At 38.4% G+C, this 20,064-nt stretch overlaps 1 protein-coding gene across 1 annotated transcript in view; it reads left to right on the forward strand.

Moving 5' to 3' along the window:
* LOC106708835 (homeobox protein homothorax) overlaps positions 1-20,064 on the forward strand; it is a 247,825-nt gene that overhangs the window by 76,447 nt on the left and 151,314 nt on the right. Inside the window, exon 7 of the mRNA XM_045681887.1 lies at positions 13,262-13,388. Coding sequence (XP_045537843.1) covers positions 13,262-13,388 — 127 coding nt within the window. The remainder of the gene's footprint in view (positions 1-13,261; positions 13,389-20,064) is intronic.

Here is a 20,064-nt window from a genome sequence, read left to right on the forward strand (position 1 = left end):
TTGAATAAGCTTCGAAAATACTAAATCGATTTTTAAAATTCTTTCAATGTTTGGAAGCTACACTATCCTCGGTTGATATAGGCATATTTATTACTAGTTTTTTTTTAAACCACACAGAAGTCGCGAGCAACTGCTATGTTAAATAATGGAGTAAATATAAAATATCGTCCAACACAAAACCGCTACACAATTCTCAGTCAGTGATTTGAAATTGAGTCTGTTTAACTTTAGGAAATAGCGTTGAAATATAATACTTTACAAATAGAAAAGAAAGCAGACAGTTGATCTTCAGGAACACGAGTATGTGAAACTAACCAACTCCGGTTGCGAGGAGTCCCCGAGGGATCTATTCTGGCGACCCTCTCGCCTCGGAACTCGAAAATATTTTTTTTCTCTCGTCTCCCGCCTCTAAGTGAGGTATATTTAGAAACAGCCGGCGGACGCTTTGATTCCTCTTAGTTGCATCATTAGTTTAAATATAAATTATTTGACTACGGCTCGAAACACTGATATTTCAGAGGGCTGTTTGGAGCTACTTATTCCGAAGTACTTACAAATTTATTCCATCTCTTCGTCAAAAGAAAACATGCTTCAAATTATAGTTATGAGGTTTAACAATAAGCTATAATAACTAATCTTATTACAAGGATCGGGTCTCTTAACAAAAATTCATTAAGAAGGCATCATTAATTTCATGCCATTTCTCTCATTCCGCACAAAAACAAACAAATCCTACAATTACATTAAACGAATAACATTTGTTTTGCCTTTGAAGTGATCAAAAATCATCTCTATTGCATACGAAATAACGTCGTCTCTAGCTGTACTCAGTAAAGGAATGTCTCCTTATTTTGCTGTTGGAGCAAAATCTTTGATGAATGACAGGGGATTTGCGAATTCGAACTTTATGTCAATGGAATTAAGACGTCGTGTAAATGCATTATCGTTTGAAATTGCGATCTCGGCCCCATGTTCGATGTTACCAAAATTCTCAAGATATTGAAAGATTAGCCGTGGGTTGGTGCAGGATGTCCCCATAAATAATACATCGGTAGGGGAACCGTGATGGATTGTCTGTCTGTCTATCCGCATTCTATTAGTCGGAATTCTTAAAGGGTGGCTCCCGGGGTGGCTCACGGTAACAGCTACTACCAATGTTAGCCTTGCCGGATCTACTTCGCGTTCATTAATTCCATCTTTGTCGTTTACGCCCATTTCTCCTTCAATAACCACTTTAATACGAATAATTTTTGTGATAGGAAGCGGAGAATTTTTAATTTTTAATCATTTTTATATATAGTTCTTTAAGGTTTTTACTGATTTCATTTAGGAGTTTGTATCTTTTTTTAAATCTTCGTTGAGGCAAGTTGAGAGCATTTCAATGCTATTTCATTATATTCACAGTTAGGCAGTTAAAAAAAGATTTCATATATGATACAAGAGCGCAAGGCGCGGCGGGCTGGGAGTCCTGTACGCGGGGTGAAGGGCGCTAGAGCTCAGGTGATAGCGTCGTGATTAATGTACTGACAGATAAGCGATCTTGTAAAAAATCGTGTGACCGATAACAGCACCATTGAAGACGCGGCGTCGAAAATATCTTCAGATAGAAATAAAATTTACATCGTCTTGTTTTCTTTGAGCTATGTCAAGTGTGAAGGATAAGATACCTACTCAGTCGGTTAAAGATTTGAATATAAAAATAAATCAGAACATATAAGAAATATTAATATATTTAAATCCTAAGTTTAGGACCATAATTTGTCAGAACTTTAAAGAAATAAAATCAATTGAGGACCGCTTTAAAAGTGATATTGGATGCAGACAAAATATACTTTGATAAGTTGAAGAAAGTCTGGCAGACAGGAGCGAGTGACAGGCGCGACTCCTGTCACCTACTGACAGTTATTAATTTACATTCCGAAGGCGACAAAAGAATCGGAAATAAATAAAAGATACAAGCGGACTCGCCGAAAATTGTCAGATCCCGGCCGGCCGTCAGACCGTCAGACCGTCACCTGCTTGTGTTAGATTGATTTCTGTTGGAAATTGTCTCTTTACAAAAACTTTGTTTTGGCAACTGTTTCTTTCATCTTATTAGTATTTTTAGAAGTGAGAATAATTTCAAATTCTCATTTAATTTATGCTTATATGCATTTAGAGATAAAATCTCCTGTATTACATATTACTAAGTTTTTGTACTTTACGATTGTTTCCTCGTGTTTCAGCTCTGATACAGTTTCATTTCCATTCCCGTCTCTCACTTCTTTGTCATTATCTTACATCTAAAATTTCCCGTCTTGTGTTCTTAACTTGTCGAACAAGTTACAAGCGTTAGCGATTTCCATATTACCTTATGAAATTATATTTTATAGATCTCTTCATAAAACAATAGTTGATTTTACTTCCCTTGGTTGGACGAGTGAATGATAAAATTGATAAAGAGTGTAATAAAGTCAATATTTTAACTTACTAATATTATAAATGTTGTTTGGATGTATGGATGAATGTTTGTTAGAAGGTATCTCCAGAACGGCTGCATGGATCTCACTGAAATTTTGCATAGATGTAGAACATAGTCTCGAAGAACACATAGGCAACTACTTTTTTTTATTGGGCGAAGACGGAGTTGCGGGCGACAGCTAGTTAATGATAAAAGTCAATATTGATAGTTGAGAATATCGATTTTATTATGATTGAGAATTATTGTAATAAATTCGCTCGTAACTTGCGCCACACACTAAAACAAAACTCGTGCCGATATCAAGTTTTTATTATTGAAAGTATTTATATTATTTCACTTTGTCTCCTTTCACTTTCTAGGAAAGTTTGTGCGGTTTAATACACTTAGGGCGAGGCGAGAGGAGGCGAGAGGAGGCGAGGTGCCCGCTCCGCTCTTTGTTTCAATCATCTCTTCGCGAACTTCCCCAGATATTGAACAAAGTTTATTTTTATATGTTTTAACTCTGTTTTGCTTTTACGTGACAACCTCTTTGTATATCTCCTTGTAACTTATATTTATTTATATTGTTTTAAAGATTGTCACATTTGTTAGAATTTGTTTTGACGTGCACGACGCACATTAGGACTTTTGTTTGTTGACTTTTGGAAATGTATGATAAGAAAATGTTTGTTGAAAGTGATATAATAATAGATGCGTTATATTTTTAATCTAAGATCACATCTACAAAATAATTTACATGTTTTATTGTGTGTTGTTAATAACCACACATATATTAAACAAGTATTCCTTATTCAAAACTCATTGGCAATCGTTCAAATGTGTCATTGACCTGACGATTCTGTGTCTGTCTGTGTGTCTGTAGCACTTAACATAACCTTTAAATGTCAATGTTTTTATGGAAGCGGGCAATTTGCGCGGCGTCGCATTTGCATAATCACCAGCACGCCTCGGATTGATACCAATCGACTGCATCTCAGCGCTGACTAAATGACTGTCCTTAACTTACTGCTTTTCCAGAATAGGTATTATACTTAGTAAACCTACGTAAGAAGTAAAGACAAATCTACAATTATTACTACACTAGCTGTCGCCCGCGACTCAGTCCGCGCGGGATTAAAAAAACTTAATGTGTTCTTATAGAGTATGATCTACATCTGTGCCAAATTTCATCGAGATCCGTTGAGTCGTTCTCGAGATACTTTCAAAACTACATCGATACATCCATCCAAACATTCGCATTTATAATATTAGTAAGATCAGTAAGACTTATAGGAACATATTGACGATTTGAAACAAGTCTTGAATTAAAGTTTTATGGATTTGCAATTGTTATTTATCAAAACGGCGCGGAAGTGAGACCGTTTGCAAGACGTTTACTGATCTAACATTATACGAGTAGAATTCATTCGTATTCAATACCAGGTTTGTATGGCGAATGAAGCGGCGCGTGCAACCCGACACCTCTGATAGATTTCGCCTTTTGTCTCGCCCTCCGCCCTCGCCCCGGCTCTGCCTACCCTCTTTGGTAACGGTAAAGAGTTCCTCTATTGTGCGGTAAATGAGAATACAGCTTTGGCTTTTATTTCGCAGTTTTAAATTACTATTTACTGTTCAATAGCATCGATTGTAATTAGACCAAGTTTGTACTCGAGGGGTTTATTATTTATGGGATTATGTTCTACATTGTACTTTGATATGCTTTTCATAAGTATTTTTTTAAACTTTATGGATTTGAGAATTATTTTTTAAAGTAATTGCCTTGGTTAATGTAATATTTTGATAGCCGTTGATCAAGGTCAGGTTGTAATTCTGTTTTCTCTTTATTTCCGAAATTGCTACTTACTTTTTAGTTAATTTTAGGTTAATAAGAAAGACTCATAGGCGAGGTGCGAGTGACCGCACCTCTTGTTGACACTGCAGTGGCTGTCCAAACAGCACCCCGGCCCCGTAGACCAGGCGTGACGTCAGGCTGACAGGCGACAGGAGTAATCTCACGGGCGCATTGTCGAACCCACTACCCGGCCGCCGGCAATCGGCACATAATGACCGCGCCACTCCACCGCGCCGTGTTTTCCTTTGTAATCTTCCCCTCGGCGCGCTCCCCTAATGATTTTTCCTCTTATTTGTTTTTGTGCAGTAATTGTTGTTTGGTTTTCCTGTAAATTGCTCGCGGTTGTAAATAAGGATTAATAAAGAAGGTTTAGGCGAGGGCGAGCGCGGCTGAGCTCGCTGCGGCGCCTGTGTTGGTCAGATAAATGCGGAATGTTTGCCTCTCGCACTAGTCGCTTGCACTAACACGCATTGCTACAAAACCCGACCGTGAGACTCGATTACGAGTCAGTGCGTTTTATGCAGATTGTCGATAAGCTGAAAGTAGTTAAACAATTGCATTTAGCTATGTCTTTCCAAACTTCGATCATGGAATTATAAAATGTAGTTATAACGATGAGTTATCTATTGTTAATTGATTAGATATACATGTATGTTTAATACTTATACAAAAGGCAGACAGAAGGTACAGATGCGAAGTATAAAGATGTACATAATATTGACACTTCAAAATATTAAGTTATGGTATTTAATAAAATCTAATATATGGTACATTAATCCTTGAGTTTTAAAATAAACAAATGAAACCGCCTAAGTTTGTTGTGAATGAAAGAAAAATACGACCGTTAGAGAGCGTTGCGTAAGTCTTACCACAATCCGGCTGAGCCTTTCAATGTATACCAGAATCAAAGATGTTGAAAATTTCAATATGAATGGCGGAGCAGCGGGCGCGGCCCCGACACGTGTTCCCCGGCTTAACTGCACTTACAATTAAGCTTTAAGCTCCGGTTAATTAAGCCGAGGCCGCATTGTCGCGAAACCCTTTAAGCCGCCCACAAAGAGAGTTCCGTAAAAAGCCCATTGAGTCTCGTCGTCGCCGCGTTCTATTGACGGACGGGACTACTTTTAATATGTGCTCCGGCGTTTTGTTCTTGGATTCAGTAAATAGTCCTCGCCGTAGTCCGCAGCGAGCTGGTTTCCGCTCCTGATACAACTACGGGAACTAAAACGTTCGCTGGAGGAAAGCCAAGCTTTTTACTGTTCACCAATAAACTAGATGTTATTTTCTAAATTGAGTACTTTACAGATATCACTTTGATTTGTGGTGAGATAGTTTCGTGATGTTCAATTTTATTGTTATTTCCAATAACTAATGATCATTATCATTTAACAATTCAACTAAATTGTGAGATTTAATGACACTTCTCCAAATATATCTCATAAATTCTAATGACTGATGTTTATTAAAATGATTGAAAGTTATTTTTACATCCATTATACATACTTCTTTGCAGTGTAAATTTGCGAAAACTGTAATCTCTGTAAGCGAGAATAGTCAACCCAAATTAGCAGTAATTAAGAGTCCCTCAGCTAATGACGTCACCCGCAATCCGCAGACGATCCCATTTAAATAACAACACAATAAAAATCGTATTAAAGATTCAATTAGACGTCACCGGAAACCCTGTAGGAAGCGCCCGGCGAGCGCTTGACCGTGCGTTACGGTTCCTGAATTATTTATACTCTCCCATTCCGTTTCATCGCATAACTAATGATGTGTGTTAGACAACTTATGCATATTTACTTTAATTTAGTATTACTGGTTAGTCGCAGTGTTAGTCTGCGCCGCGTCTGAAACTCCAGCACTTCTACTTACTCATTTAACATTGGCACTTTCGACCGACACAGCTACGTGCTTTGCAAGTTGTCTACGTCTTTGTGTTGTTTTACGTTTACGTATCAAAAATTATTTATATGTAAACTAACACAATGCTACCAGTTTGACTATTTACTGTTTGCACGAGTTATAGTCAATTTGACACCAACAATAGTTATGAACGATAAAAAAGCTCCGGGCGGTGCTCAGATTCATTTATGACTGGAAAAACGCAGTCGAACAAATAGAAGGAATGAATCGGGCGCAACAATCCTTCCCCGTAGGACGCCGCGGGACGCCGCAGGACGTCGCGCCGCGTCCCAGAGAATGAGTTAATGAGAGCTTTGGTGCACTTTTTGCGGCGTCCAGTCACCGCGTCCGCTCTATCACATCACTACATCTTTAATAATAATTGTTTACTTCGTAATTTATTTAACGCTTAATTAAATTGATATGAGTGACATTTAAAGTTCTTTTTCAGTCTCAACTGTTTGCTTTTAAAATATAAAAAAAAACTTGTGAGTAATTGACTCTCAAATGGAGTATTTGCTTACCGAACCCTTTAGTACATGTCAAAAACATACTTTACAAATCTTTAAAACAACAAACAAAACAAACAGTCGAGGGCATTTTGATTAAATGCATCAAATAAAAATCAATTGGAGTACATACTATTCATTCATACGCAGAGAGCGTAAAACAATGTACGGGGAGCCATCAAAAGCAGACCCAATATGTTTTCTTTCACACGTCCTCCCTCGGGCCGGGGGCGGCTGGCGGCGGCTGGCGGGCGGCGGGCGAAGGGTTGCCGCGGCTCTGGTTACCGCACAATGGCAGCGCGGCGACCCTCCGCTCTTGTTATTACAACACAATTATTCTTGATTAGCTATTGAATGTTTGTCCTAATTTTTTTCTTTGGTCGACGCTTAGTTTCACATTGTTATATTGTTATTATTATACGTGGATAGTTATACCGCTTGTTGTAGATTTTGAACATCATCGGTAAGAGTACAGGGACTTTGTTGTTTGAAGATCGACGTTCAAGAGACTTGAATTCATCATTAAATATGAATTAAAAATAATTAAAACCATATCGACCAGTTACTTTAACGTTCAATTTATGATGTTTGTTGCCAGATCTTATCACGAACACATTTAAAAGCATTTAAGACATTTACTCTGGGGTTTTTATCTCGACTTATCGTAAAATATAAACACACAAACTGAATCCTTTTAGACATTATTGCAAAGTGCATTAAAATGTTGTTTAAATCTCTAGATTTGTCTTCGTTCTCTAGTGCGTTGTCAGATTCTAGAATTCTTTGCGGAATTAAAATCGAATTTCCAAGTAAGCCGAGTTTGTCGGGACGCGGGGAGCTCAGGAGAACGGCGGGAAAATTAATATTGTCTCATTTAGTATGCAAATAGTGTAGCCTTATCTCGCGTTGTCCGGTCCGTTCAATCAAGGTGTCCTTTACCCGTTATCTGCGAGATCTCATCCCCCGCCCGCACTCCGCGCACTCTACCCGCTATCTGTGAGATCTCATCCCCCGCCCGCACTCCGCGCACTCGCCCCATACGCCCGTACCGGTCGACAATCTTATCATTTCGAAAATCTTCACCATCGACTCGTATCTGCTCGCTCGATCGTGAATTTTTAACTTTATGCTCGTTAAGTCGACGTGTATTAGGTTTCGTAATTAGATTTTCTAAACTTTAATTATATATTTAGTAATTCGTTTAAAACAAATTAAACTTGCTGCTTGTTACAAACTCTATCTTATGTCATTTATTTTATATTAGGTATCTAAACATTCTTATCATTTAGTACAGTATATGTAGTACTTTAAGTGCATTCTTAATAAATAAATACAATGCAACTATTAATGTAAACAGTTATAACAAGGTACCATAGTGCACATTAGCCGTCAATACAGCGAGGCTGCGTTAAAACGTTTTACGTGTTCTCAGAAGATGTAGACTACACTGATTCTGTGAACATTGCAACATTAAAATTGGCAAACTTCAACTTGAGTGTGCACTCCAAACCCATTGATGTTATCTTGAATAATTTCTTAGTAACACAACAAAAACTCGAACGAACTTCACCAAATTCCCGACTAGAGCAATGCGGCCGAGCACGATGTGAATTGGGCCATAGTGACGGATTCCGACGAAAAAAAAAACAAACACTTCACATCCCGATACGCGAAAACACTTGATAGATAACCGAATACCTAAATCGAGGTCGCTGATCTAGCGAATTTAACCGCTACTCCCTCGTGATTAGAGTTAGGTAGACTATGATATAAACGTCACGTACAATTTGTTTAAATGTCGACTTTCCCATGCGGTCGTCGACCCGCAGGCGCCTCGGACCTCGTTATAATTATGATCACGGATCACCGTAAAACCGCGGCCATATCACGGTTATAGATTAAGGGACAATAAAATTCGACCTTGAATAGCCGCGACCATTCTGTTTACGTATATACTGTATACTGTCTGTTTGTCACACTTAATGCACACAGAAAAAGAGATGTAACTTCTAATTTTCTAATTAAGCTTATATCATTAACTATGAACATGTATTATAAAATAGTTGAATTAGAAAGCAGTGCAAAAGAAACATCGACATGAATCAAAAAACTAAAAATACCGAATTCAAAACATCCGTATTAATTAAAAATCAAGCGAATAGAAACAGTTAAGTTTATTACAGGGCCTAGAAAATCTATGAACTGCAATATCCAGTAATTCTTACTATATTATGCATCGCTAAAATTACTACAGACAAATACAGAGTCAGACTTCCTGTACTAAGTGTAGGGGAATTACTAATAAGTAATGTAGGTGTGCTGACGCTAGCGGCCGGGCGTCGCGACTAGTGTCACGCCGCGTCACGTACCACCGGCTAATTGTCCGCATTATTTATGTATGCTTATAATAAAATCCGGTGTTACTGTCCGTCTGTGAGTGATTAGATTTTGTAATGATGTATCATATTTAAATAGAAGCGTTATTTTGTTTATGTGATTCGGATTTATATCAGAAAAAATAGTAAAACGTAAAAATAAGAATTGTTAACTTTAATTTCTAATTAATATAATTGTTTACAAGTAATATTTTATTGTTTTTAATTTAATAAATTACATGGCAAAGGCAATAATAGACATAAAATGTACGAATGAGAATGGGTGACCTTTTAAAAGTATCGGTCGCGTTTGTTTTGTTTCTCGGAAGGCGAAAAACAAAAGAATGGCTACATTAAGACATATGACCTCTCAAGATGACACGAAAGTAAACTCTCATTTGGAGAATTAATGGTAATGGAAAAGTCGGGTTGTTGCCCCTCCGCCCCCGCCCCGCCCCGTCTTGCCCCCGCCCCGCAGCCGTGGGGGTTGGTCAGTCGCGACAGGGGATGCTTTGTACCTCTTCTCAGATACTGCTGATATCTTAAAAACGTATCTGTTATTGCTTTCTTGATTCTAATTTAAAGACATACTCGTATAAAAGTCAATCAAATTCATACAACGAAATCCTTTAATTAAATTAAAAGAGAAGTTAAATTGTTCATCTGAAATTAACTGTCATGTAATTTTTTCTCTCTTGAGCAATTTTTTTATTTTAGCTCATTAACTAATTTCCGTTTGTCATGACTATTAAATTATACAGTGACAATAATCGCATCTAATCTCCCTCGATGTCAATCTGAGGGCGTGTCCTGTGACGTATTAGATGACGTGTCGTGTGACGTGGGAGGCTGTTCCCACGTCATCCGACACCGCGCACGCGTCGCGGCCGGCACGAGCACGACAGCAAGCTCAGTTGTCACGTGATCGCGGATAATTAGGCGATAAGTGCATTGCTTTTCTGCCATAATGCATTCTGGTTCTAAGGTGTCAGATGTTTTGGCTAACAATTGGAGCTTGGTGACTACAAGTCTCCAAGTATTATGTAACAGTCTCTACGGTAATTAAGCTTCAATTCTAATTTAACGACATATTAGTACATTATCAACAAGAGCTATATTCCATCAGTTGTTTCGTGCATGAGTCACAGCATGATATCACACAATTCAATGATCATTTCTCGTCATTTAAGGTCTCATCTCGTATTGTTACTTAAGTGACGCGACATGAAATACAAAAACATGAAACTTGTTCTCGCGCGACCGCAAAAAAACTTTCACCCGAAAAACGGTGCCACTCCCCTTCCAGGAATCGAACCCACGACCCGCAAACAATGTAGTCGTACTTGCAACCCACAATGTTAAATTACCAGTCGTGGACCGGACCCCGCCTTGTAATACTGTGGCCATGCTGTAACGCCAGGATTCCTACTGATCAAGTATCAAAAACAGCTGTTTAAAAACAGTAAGTTCAAAGTAACGTTAGTGATAAATATCAGTTACCAGCTCTATTGTCTATCTACCTATCTATTCAGACAAGCAACGCCCACTGCTGGGCATAGGCCTCCCCCAAAGATCGCCAAGATGATCGGTCCTGTGCAACTCGCATCCAGGATACTCCCTCAACCTTGACCAGATCATCGGTCCATCTTGCGGGAGGTCTGCCCACGCTGCGTTAACCTGTGCGTGCTCTATTGTGAATGTTGTAAAATTTACAATGAAGTAGTAGTAATATTATATCCAATACTATAGTATAATAGTTTTGACTCTTACAATTTTTGTTGTATTTTTTTGTAAATTAAATATTATAGATGTAAACACCTGACAACAAAAACGGACATATCGCGTGTCAATAGCGTCACAGCGAGACCATATTTATTGATAAATAATTATAACGAAAGGTGTTTTTGCTATTCGTTACTCGTTATCGTTAACCAAATGCCGGCGTTTTCGCTAACGACGCCAAATTACCGGCCCCAGTGACGTGTGTAAACAAAATTATAACAATAAAAGGGGCTTTGTAATGATGAGAGTCGGGAATAAGTCATTTTTGATTCTCGCATATGGTGTGAATGCGGGACATTAGCACCGACACTTCCGCTACACTACGCTTAAAAGAAACAAACTGTTAAACTCATTTTGCGCTAAAACTTCACTTAATTTATATAACCATTCCAGCCCTCACTTCGATAGCAATTTTTCATGGACCAAATGCCACATTTCTCTAACTTTTTAAGACTTTAAATGTTTTGTTTACGATCAATGCTCTATCCCTTTCTGACTTCAACCAATAGACGGATATCTTCTCATCGGTGTTTTCTGTCTTACTTGGGCGTAAATGATGATGTGAAAATAACGGTAATTTCAAAGAAGTTAAAGTAATAGACTAGAGTATTACATAACTATCTATCTAAGCTCTACTAACCGTGCGAAACTAAACTAAGCTAGTGCATCAATACACGTTATAAAAATAATACAATCGTGATACCTGTAGACCTTGGGAGCATCTGTTCGATATTCAAATTGAGACAGAGCTGAGGAGTATCAGCCGTAGCCGTGTAATTGAAAGTGTCGGGCGAGTCCGACATCTGCTCCTCATCCCCCTCCCCTCCCCTGACACAGCGGTGCTCCTCTTTAACGATTATTGGAATTGCCAGCGAAGCAGCGCGTGTTCTATTTCCGCGGCGTCTCACACACATTTTGCATCGTTACAATTTCCGACTCTCGAGGGTGAATACTTTTGCGGTCCACATAATGTGACATTTACGCTTTTAATACAAATATTTAATGTGGTTTGATTTTTCATAATGAAACCAAAGATACCGCAGATCGTAGGAGCCGGTATTTGCAGCGCGTGTAGTGCTGTAATCACCGAAAAAAAACAGCGTTTTAATTGCTGCTCATGCATCGTGAAATTGATTGTGAGCACTAACGATCTTTAGATGTTGCGTGATGGTCGCGGATTGCGCGCATTTCATTTCACTTAATGGACTTTTGGTGCTCTTAATTGAACAGCGTAAAGATTTCGAGTCTTGGAAGTTGATCATATATGTTAGATAAATTTTGCTAATAGTAAACCTTCTCTAGGTTAAAGTTGGTGTTTACACTTACACAACGACTTTAAAGTTTATTAATCTAGGAATTACATATGTTATGAACAAGCTAACTGGACATCAACATGAAGTAAGCGACTTGAAGTGTTACACAACGCGCAGGCAACTTTATTATTATGGATGCCAATAAAGGTGCAGTCGGACAAACCTACGTCGCCAGTGGTCTGATCTGTGATTGTATATCTAGGCATCACATCAGTCCAGTCGAGCTAAATGACAAACTTAATGCACTTTCGCAAGCTGGATAGAGACTTCCTCGAGAGATCGTCGATACGCAACGATTTCCTGATTTCACTTGGCCCATTACCAACCGACGAGGACCGTAAACTTTACTAACCAGGCACATGGTTGCCAACATATCAAAGCAAACAACATGTTTGATAGCACATATTTGATTAAAAAAATAATTTGAATTCATAATTTTAATACTAGTAAACACTACATTAGTAACAAGATTTGTGATATTTTTGCTGAAAATTTTGGGTAAATTTGTTAAAACTGGTAACCCTGATGCGCTGGCGCATAATAATGAGCAGTTGGCGTGTGCTCCAGCTCATTAGCCGCGCTCCTGGCTCAGTGCTCCGTGTGTAAAATACCAACTCGCCTCTACTTTCGTCCATTCATAATGTTACGGCCGCGCCGCCGACCGTTACGTAGCAACCTCGGAATAATTACAGCATTAGGAATGGCGCAGGAGCGCGCGATGTCTGTCACATGTGTTAACTCTATTTGCGTATCAGATTGGGTTAACATCTTCACTTTGAATAAAATTGTTGCAGTAAACACTGTAGTTATAAGTTCAAAGGATTTCCAGTGGTTCATTCGATTATAACAGTTTATTTATGTCAGATAATAACATTTGTATAAGCACTTGCAATTGCAACGACTACTGCGACGTTATTACTGAGTTCCATATGTACTATACGCTGTAAAAAGAATTGTGGTCTACGTCCAGCTGTGACCTAACACAAGCTGATGATGATCATAATATAATGGTATAAGTTTTAAATGATTGCTTAATATGTATACTGTGTGTTCTATTGTTTATAAGTGTATATTGTGTTGTGCAGAGACCACCTTCATCGTCGCTGTCGTACGGCGGCGCGGCGACGGACGATGTGCGGTCGCCGGGCTCGGGTGGCACGCCGGGCCCGCTCGGACAGCCCCCTCCGCAGACCCTCGACGCCACGGATCCAGGTAACCCACTGCTTCATTCTATTAACTAAATTTTATACACTCACCCGTTAACTATGAAAGGCGAAGAAAGTATTAGTAGTAGGCATAATTCAGAGAATGGTTAGGGGCTTGACTCCGCTAAAGATTTTTTTACTTGAAATTGTATTTGGGTAAGAGGTTAAATTCAACATAATTAAAAAAGTAGCTTTTGATGAACGTAATCAAAAGTGATGTAGTGTCATCAGCCGCCAATCAATAAGAAGAGGTTCGTCGACAAGACATTCTGTAATTAAAAGGGCAGAGGTCGAGATACGCGCCGATTGCACGTCGCACGTCGGCCTGTACGCGCCCCCGCCCGGCAATTAACATGTCCACACGCCGATCTAGATCCGACGCGAAGCATCAACACCCTTCAAGAGCCAATTCAAAACTGACAGCGATACATCGTCGACTTACAATCGGGTCTCACCAACTAAGAAATTAGTTGAGAAAAAATGGAGACACACGAGCCGCGTTGTCAGGATCACTCGGCGCGTCGCTCGCCGCCTCGTGGCTCGAGCGATTGTCATCCGTCTCTCGCACGCACATAAATGACTGATGGGTATTCATTGAAAGACGTTAAGACGTTTGGGGTCCGCGGGCGCGCACAATACGCATTGAAATGAGCCAGCCGCCGCCGCCGCCGCCGCCGCTGTGCCGGAGTGACGCATATCACCACAACATCACCGCGCGATTATCATCAATCCGCGGGTCTCGTAATTTGTGTGGGATTACATTGTGTATTATTCAAATGGTGGGCCATTGACTTACAACTAAGTGATTCTAAGAATATGACGTCGGAGCGGATTACTGATTGCTGCGTAGAATTAAAGATCGATTTTTTCATAACAAACGCAAAAAGTAATAGGTTAGGAGACAGGACTTTAAATTAGCGGTTTTGTTGATGGCAAAAAGCATATTAACATTTAGATAATAAAAGTAAAATTAAGCTACTTATTTACCATTTTCTATGTACAAATATTTCACCGCGTCCATGCGACAAAATAATAATGTAAACTCTATTTATGTACGGCCAGCGGCTATCTGTTTAAAAATGACACCTAGTCATTGTGAACGTTGAAAATGTTATGAAAAAAATCAAACGAATAAAGGTGTGATTTCACAAAAGACGCAATCACAAACGCGGCTTTTGACAGCTGTCAAAAATGGGTAGCGCGTTGGCGCGAAAACTAACAAAGCATCAGCGATCGGTGTTGCCATTTTTTCCAGCATTTCCACGTAGTTTTTCGTTGAAAAAATTATGCTTTCGAAACAGGTTTGTGTAATTGTTTGGTTTGCGGCACGGTTTCGTCAGGCACTGTGAAATGAACGAAATTGAATTTTGGCGAGCTGCGTTACACCATTTGCACATACTTGTATGTACCAATTTAATTATTGCTCCGTCCTGACATACGAAGCATCACTCGTTTTTAATCTAAAAAGATTTAAGCCTACCATTGGCTTTTTGTTCGCACGAAACAAAACTGCAATGATTTTGGTCTAACACTACACTTTTGTTTATTTTTATATGTAACTTTGGCCAACGAAGTACAGATGAGCAATTGGAGATATGAGAAGGTTTTTTTACTCCGCAAGTTAAATGGTTTGTAATTGCTGGTCCTTTTTTATTCAATACAGAAACAGTTTTAATTGATCGCGTATAGTTTTTAAAATTATTAACTCCCTCATGTTAATTACACTCGCGTTTATATTTAATGGAATATTTATGCAACTATCTTGGCTTTTATTTCTTACCTGATAGCCGCTGATTTGATCCTATCTTTGCTTCTTACTTTTTATATTAGTAAATTCTTTAACTTATAAATGCTACTTTTATCCCATAACAAAATATAACAATGTTATAGTGTAACTTATGCAAATATCTATGTACTAAACTATTCAGATCGCCCAGACTGTATTTTGGTATGCAAGTTGTTCTCTTGTCGTGAATTCTGAGTAAAAACGATTCACGTTACCTTTGTCTAGTTCAGAACAATTTGTCGTATTATTTTCTATGTCACTAAGAGACAGCGAGGCAGACGTAAATAAATTTACACACGTAATTACAAATCGGAGACGGGGCGTCGCCCACCGCGCCCACCGCGCCCACCGCGCCCCCTGCACGCCGTATATACCCCGCAAGCCCCCCGCACGGCTGCCGTAAAGGGCTAACTCGACGCCGTGAATTATTCAAAATTCAAAATTTCCCTATAATTCAATCAGACCCTCCCGTCCTCCCGGGGGAGGGGGTCGCGGCGATTATTTGCGAATTTAATATTAATTAACCGCCGCGCGCTCCGGCGCCGGCGTAATTGCGTTTTTCAATTATAACTGACAATTATGCGATGAAATTCGGATGAGACGAGATGATTCCGCTAATTGCTGATCGCGCAGACCTTATTTAAAATTCACGAAAGCGCGCAATCGCCTTTGTTGTCGTTAAATGTGATGCCATAAATATTTAATACTTTATTTCCATAATTGTAACCAGCTAGTTACATCAAAAAGTTCTGTTTTTATATGTACTATTTCTCAGAATTCAAATTCAGTCCCTTTAAAATCGATCATGACAATAATTCCTAAAGGTTTAAGGTCTCACTGATCTGTTATCGAATATTAAATACAGTTACCTGATATTTGTATAATTCTCAATTGAGATGTAACAATACGACTAGGTAATGGAATTTGGGCGCATTACCACAGGGAGGCGGCGAGTGGTTCTAAATAAAATTACCGTCCCCGAGTATCCGATAGTGTCCGAGTCGATTTTCGTCATAATTCCCCCAAAGAGGCGCAGCTCGTTGTGCATTCAGTTCGCGGATAGTGACCACTGCCCGCTGCCCGCCTCCCTCTGCCCGCTGGCCGCTGGCCGCAGATGTGTCTTGAATTCTCTAACCTCATCCGGGTCTAACGCACTCGCATAATCTAATCTGGACATCTTTAGATCATTGAACACGATCAAATGTACAAAATGTTACAAAATTACGTATAGCCCTATATAGAATTGGTCTAATATCTAGTTTGTTATTTTTTTTTTTTTACTTATTCTGAGAATATGGATGTAAAGATGGATGTTTTTAAGTAGGTATTTTCAGAACGGTTTAACGGATCTTGATGAATTTTGGCACAGATATAGAACATAGTCTGGAACAACACATAGGCTACTTATTAAGTTTTTGTTCTAAACGCGCGGATGGAGTAAATTCAAATAAAACTGCAATTGAAACCTTGGTAAATGTTAGTACAGATAATAGTAATTCCTAGAGATGACAATATTTTTACTTTAATGATGACAATCTCTTTAGGAATATGTCATTATGCAACGGATTCGTTCAGTTATAAAGAAATGACGTCTTTACTGTAAACTTGATTATTTATTTATCTTTATCTTTTACTGTTAAGTATTTCTTAGAAAATATAATGAATCAAAATATGATGATGGTAAATAAAATTAATTGTTACATTGTCTTCGTATAACATGATTGATGTCTAGAAGTCTGTTATCTTACAATGATCATTAAGTCATGATATTGTCTTGAGTGCTGTTACAACTTTAAATTGTGTTTACTGAGTTTTCATTGCAGAAACAGAAACATGTTGTAGTACTTAGTGGAAATGAATGGAAAACATTACTCAAAACTAAAATATTAGAATTCATTTTTCGTCAATCAAGAAGTCAATGTGACATTCAGAAGATTTTCTGTTTAAGTTTTTTTTTTGTAATTAGTACAGTTTCTTTGATCATTTTAGTTATGGTTGGAATTTGTTTAAGTCGAATTTGAATGGGATTTTTCAAAGATCATTCATTCATTTCTATTTTAGACTGGTCTCCAAAGTACATATATTATATACTAGCTTTTACCCGCGACTCCGTCCGCGCGGAATAAAAAAAAAAAGAAAAGAAAACGGGGTAAAAATTATCCTATGTCCTATTCCTGGTTCTAAGCTACCTGCTCACCAATTTTCAGTCAAATCGATTCAGCCGTTCTTGAGTTATAAATGGTGTAACTAACACGACTTTCTTTTATATATATAGATATATGTATTATGTAACTTATAATTTTTTTATATACGCCAATTCTATACGTTACTACACAGAAAAGGAGACGTTGGTTTAAACTCATGAAACGAAACATTAATTGTTCGCCACGCCATGCTGCGCGCTCCGCTCACTAACTGACGGAACGAAACGCTTCAATTGATTAGCTCCTCGCACGCTTGTCTGTCGCGTTACTTTTAATTTTATTTATTTTTACATCGAATTGTTTTGATTAATTTCATTAATTCATTTGTTTTTTCACGCTTGATTTAGTATAAATTTTGTATTGCTTTTGTCAATAATTTAGACCTCTTCTTAATAAGTTAAGAACCATGTCACTATAACAGTCATATCAAACGAGACGTTGAAGTCAAAATAAATTTTTGATGATGGATTAATTTTGATATGAGATGGAAGTTTTATTACAAAGCGGTAGACTTACATTCATATTAAACTATACGACACATTGAAAGATTTTGATACTTTATAAATTTTTATAGGGCATTGTAAATGGTGTAATGATTGCAACTTTAATGCAATCAATCACTTATAGTAACGTATAGGGGTCACAGCGACCTCTAGCGGCGGACCGGCGCATCAATATTTCAGTCACAAAACTGAAAATGACCAGGGAGCCAGCACTATTACATAACTCGGGGAATATCGAAAGCGATAAAATATTAACCAGAAACGATTTCCCGGCGTTTTTCCTCCGCGGCCGGCGCTCACACCGCATCGGTGTGCGTCTCACGTGCGGCCGCCACTCACACCGATCACTCTTATCATAAAACTGTTGTTAATAATTCATGCGGGAACGAGACGCGGCTAGAGAGACGAGCGAGCGAGCTATACCAGTGTGGGATTATTAAATTCTGTGAATGCTCACTTTGTATCTAATATCGGAAGGTATTTAATATTAGATTAGGCGAGGGCGCGGCGCCCCCGGGGCGTGGTCCTCGCGCTGGGCTCACGGCGCCTTCGCCAGGACTTACGGGACAGGATTGGTCGCCGTCGGTCTACTCATTTAGAAATTGATCGCACTACGTTGGACCTGGTCGGTAGAGTATTTGCACGTCACTAGAATTTAAGTGTCTCTGAAAAAGTCTACCAAATTCAATTACATAAACGTAACATTATTGGATTTATTTATGTTCTATTAATCTAATGCAATATATTTTTATTTTCAATGAGTCATAATGTTTTATCAGAGATCATTAAAGTTTTAACGTGTTAATGTTGACATATTATAATAATAGTTGTGGTAATTAAAAGCTGATTTATTTCACTCATTAATTAGAACATGAAATTAGATCAATGTAGTTCGATCATCTTTAACTTTGATCGCGAAGTTATATCAATAACTAATGGGTAACGTAGTAAAGAGTTAATTTCCAAATATCAAGTACCATGCATCAATATCAACAACAAATTCGTTCTCTTTGTACACAGCCATGTTAAATGGCGCGCAAGAGAACGCAAGACGTAATAAATAAAAAGCACGACGTCGACAAACCGGCGACCCGTCCGCGTCGCTTCATACAAATAAATAAAGGAATTAGATCCCATAAGAGCACAAAGAAATTGTTATTCAGGGTGACATGGTATTGTTCAACCCTTTCCGATTTTTTTTTTGCACCCAACCGTAGTAATTGTCGGGATAACAGCGTGATTGTCTGCTTGTTTGGGGACCGAGTTAGAACTATTGAAGGCATTTGTGAAACATCGACTGAGAGGTTTTTGTACACGCATAAATAGTACCATTTTGAATTTTTCGAATTTAATACAATAGATGGCACACAATAGATTGAAACTTTTACAATATTAAAGTCAATTTTAACCTGCACATTCTTAATAAGTAAACAATCAAGTTATTATTTAACTAAAGTTTCTTTGACAATGTGTTCCTTCTGCTTATTCTTGGGCTTTTAATACATAAAAAGTATTGTAAACTGGTGACATACTATCTCTGATTTATAAAATGTCATCTCATTTCGTATTTAATAATATAAATGTCAATGTATGGATGGATGGATGTTTGTTACAAGGTATTTCCAGAACGGCTGAATAGGTCTCGCTGGAATTTGGTATAGATGTAGAATATGACCTGGAAGAAAGTTTACTTGTAAGTTTTTTTTCCATTTCGCGCAGACGGAGTCGCGGGGTACAGCTAGTCATAACTATACGATCTTGTCACTTATAATGACAGGCACTTTTGTCCTTTCAATTTACAACAGTTTTTAACACAATATCCTTAAGGCAGCAATTGATATTTACCTTGTTTGTCGGCACATTTCATCGTAAAGGCACCTGTCATCCTGCTCGTTATATTCATCTGATGAGAAAATCGTTCACAAACCCAACATTAGTGCTGATTTTGCAACAACCGTAACTCCTAAACATATTCTCAAGCTATAAAAACAAATTTGTATCCAAACCCGCTATTTATCCAAACACATAATTCCACACACAGACTGCGCTTCACTTTTTTTTTTTATTATTCATATTCCATCAAAAAGGGTGAGAATTACAATTGACGTACAAAAAGCTGTCAGAATGACAAAGTGATTCGTCATACGAGTGACAGCTGCGCGTGAGAGCGAGACCGCTTGCGCTTCGGGA

This window comes from Papilio machaon, chromosome 17 (genome assembly GCF_912999745.1).
Source record: "Papilio machaon chromosome 17, ilPapMach1.1, whole genome shotgun sequence".
NCBI classification, from domain to species: Eukaryota; Metazoa; Arthropoda; class Insecta; order Lepidoptera; family Papilionidae; genus Papilio; species Papilio machaon.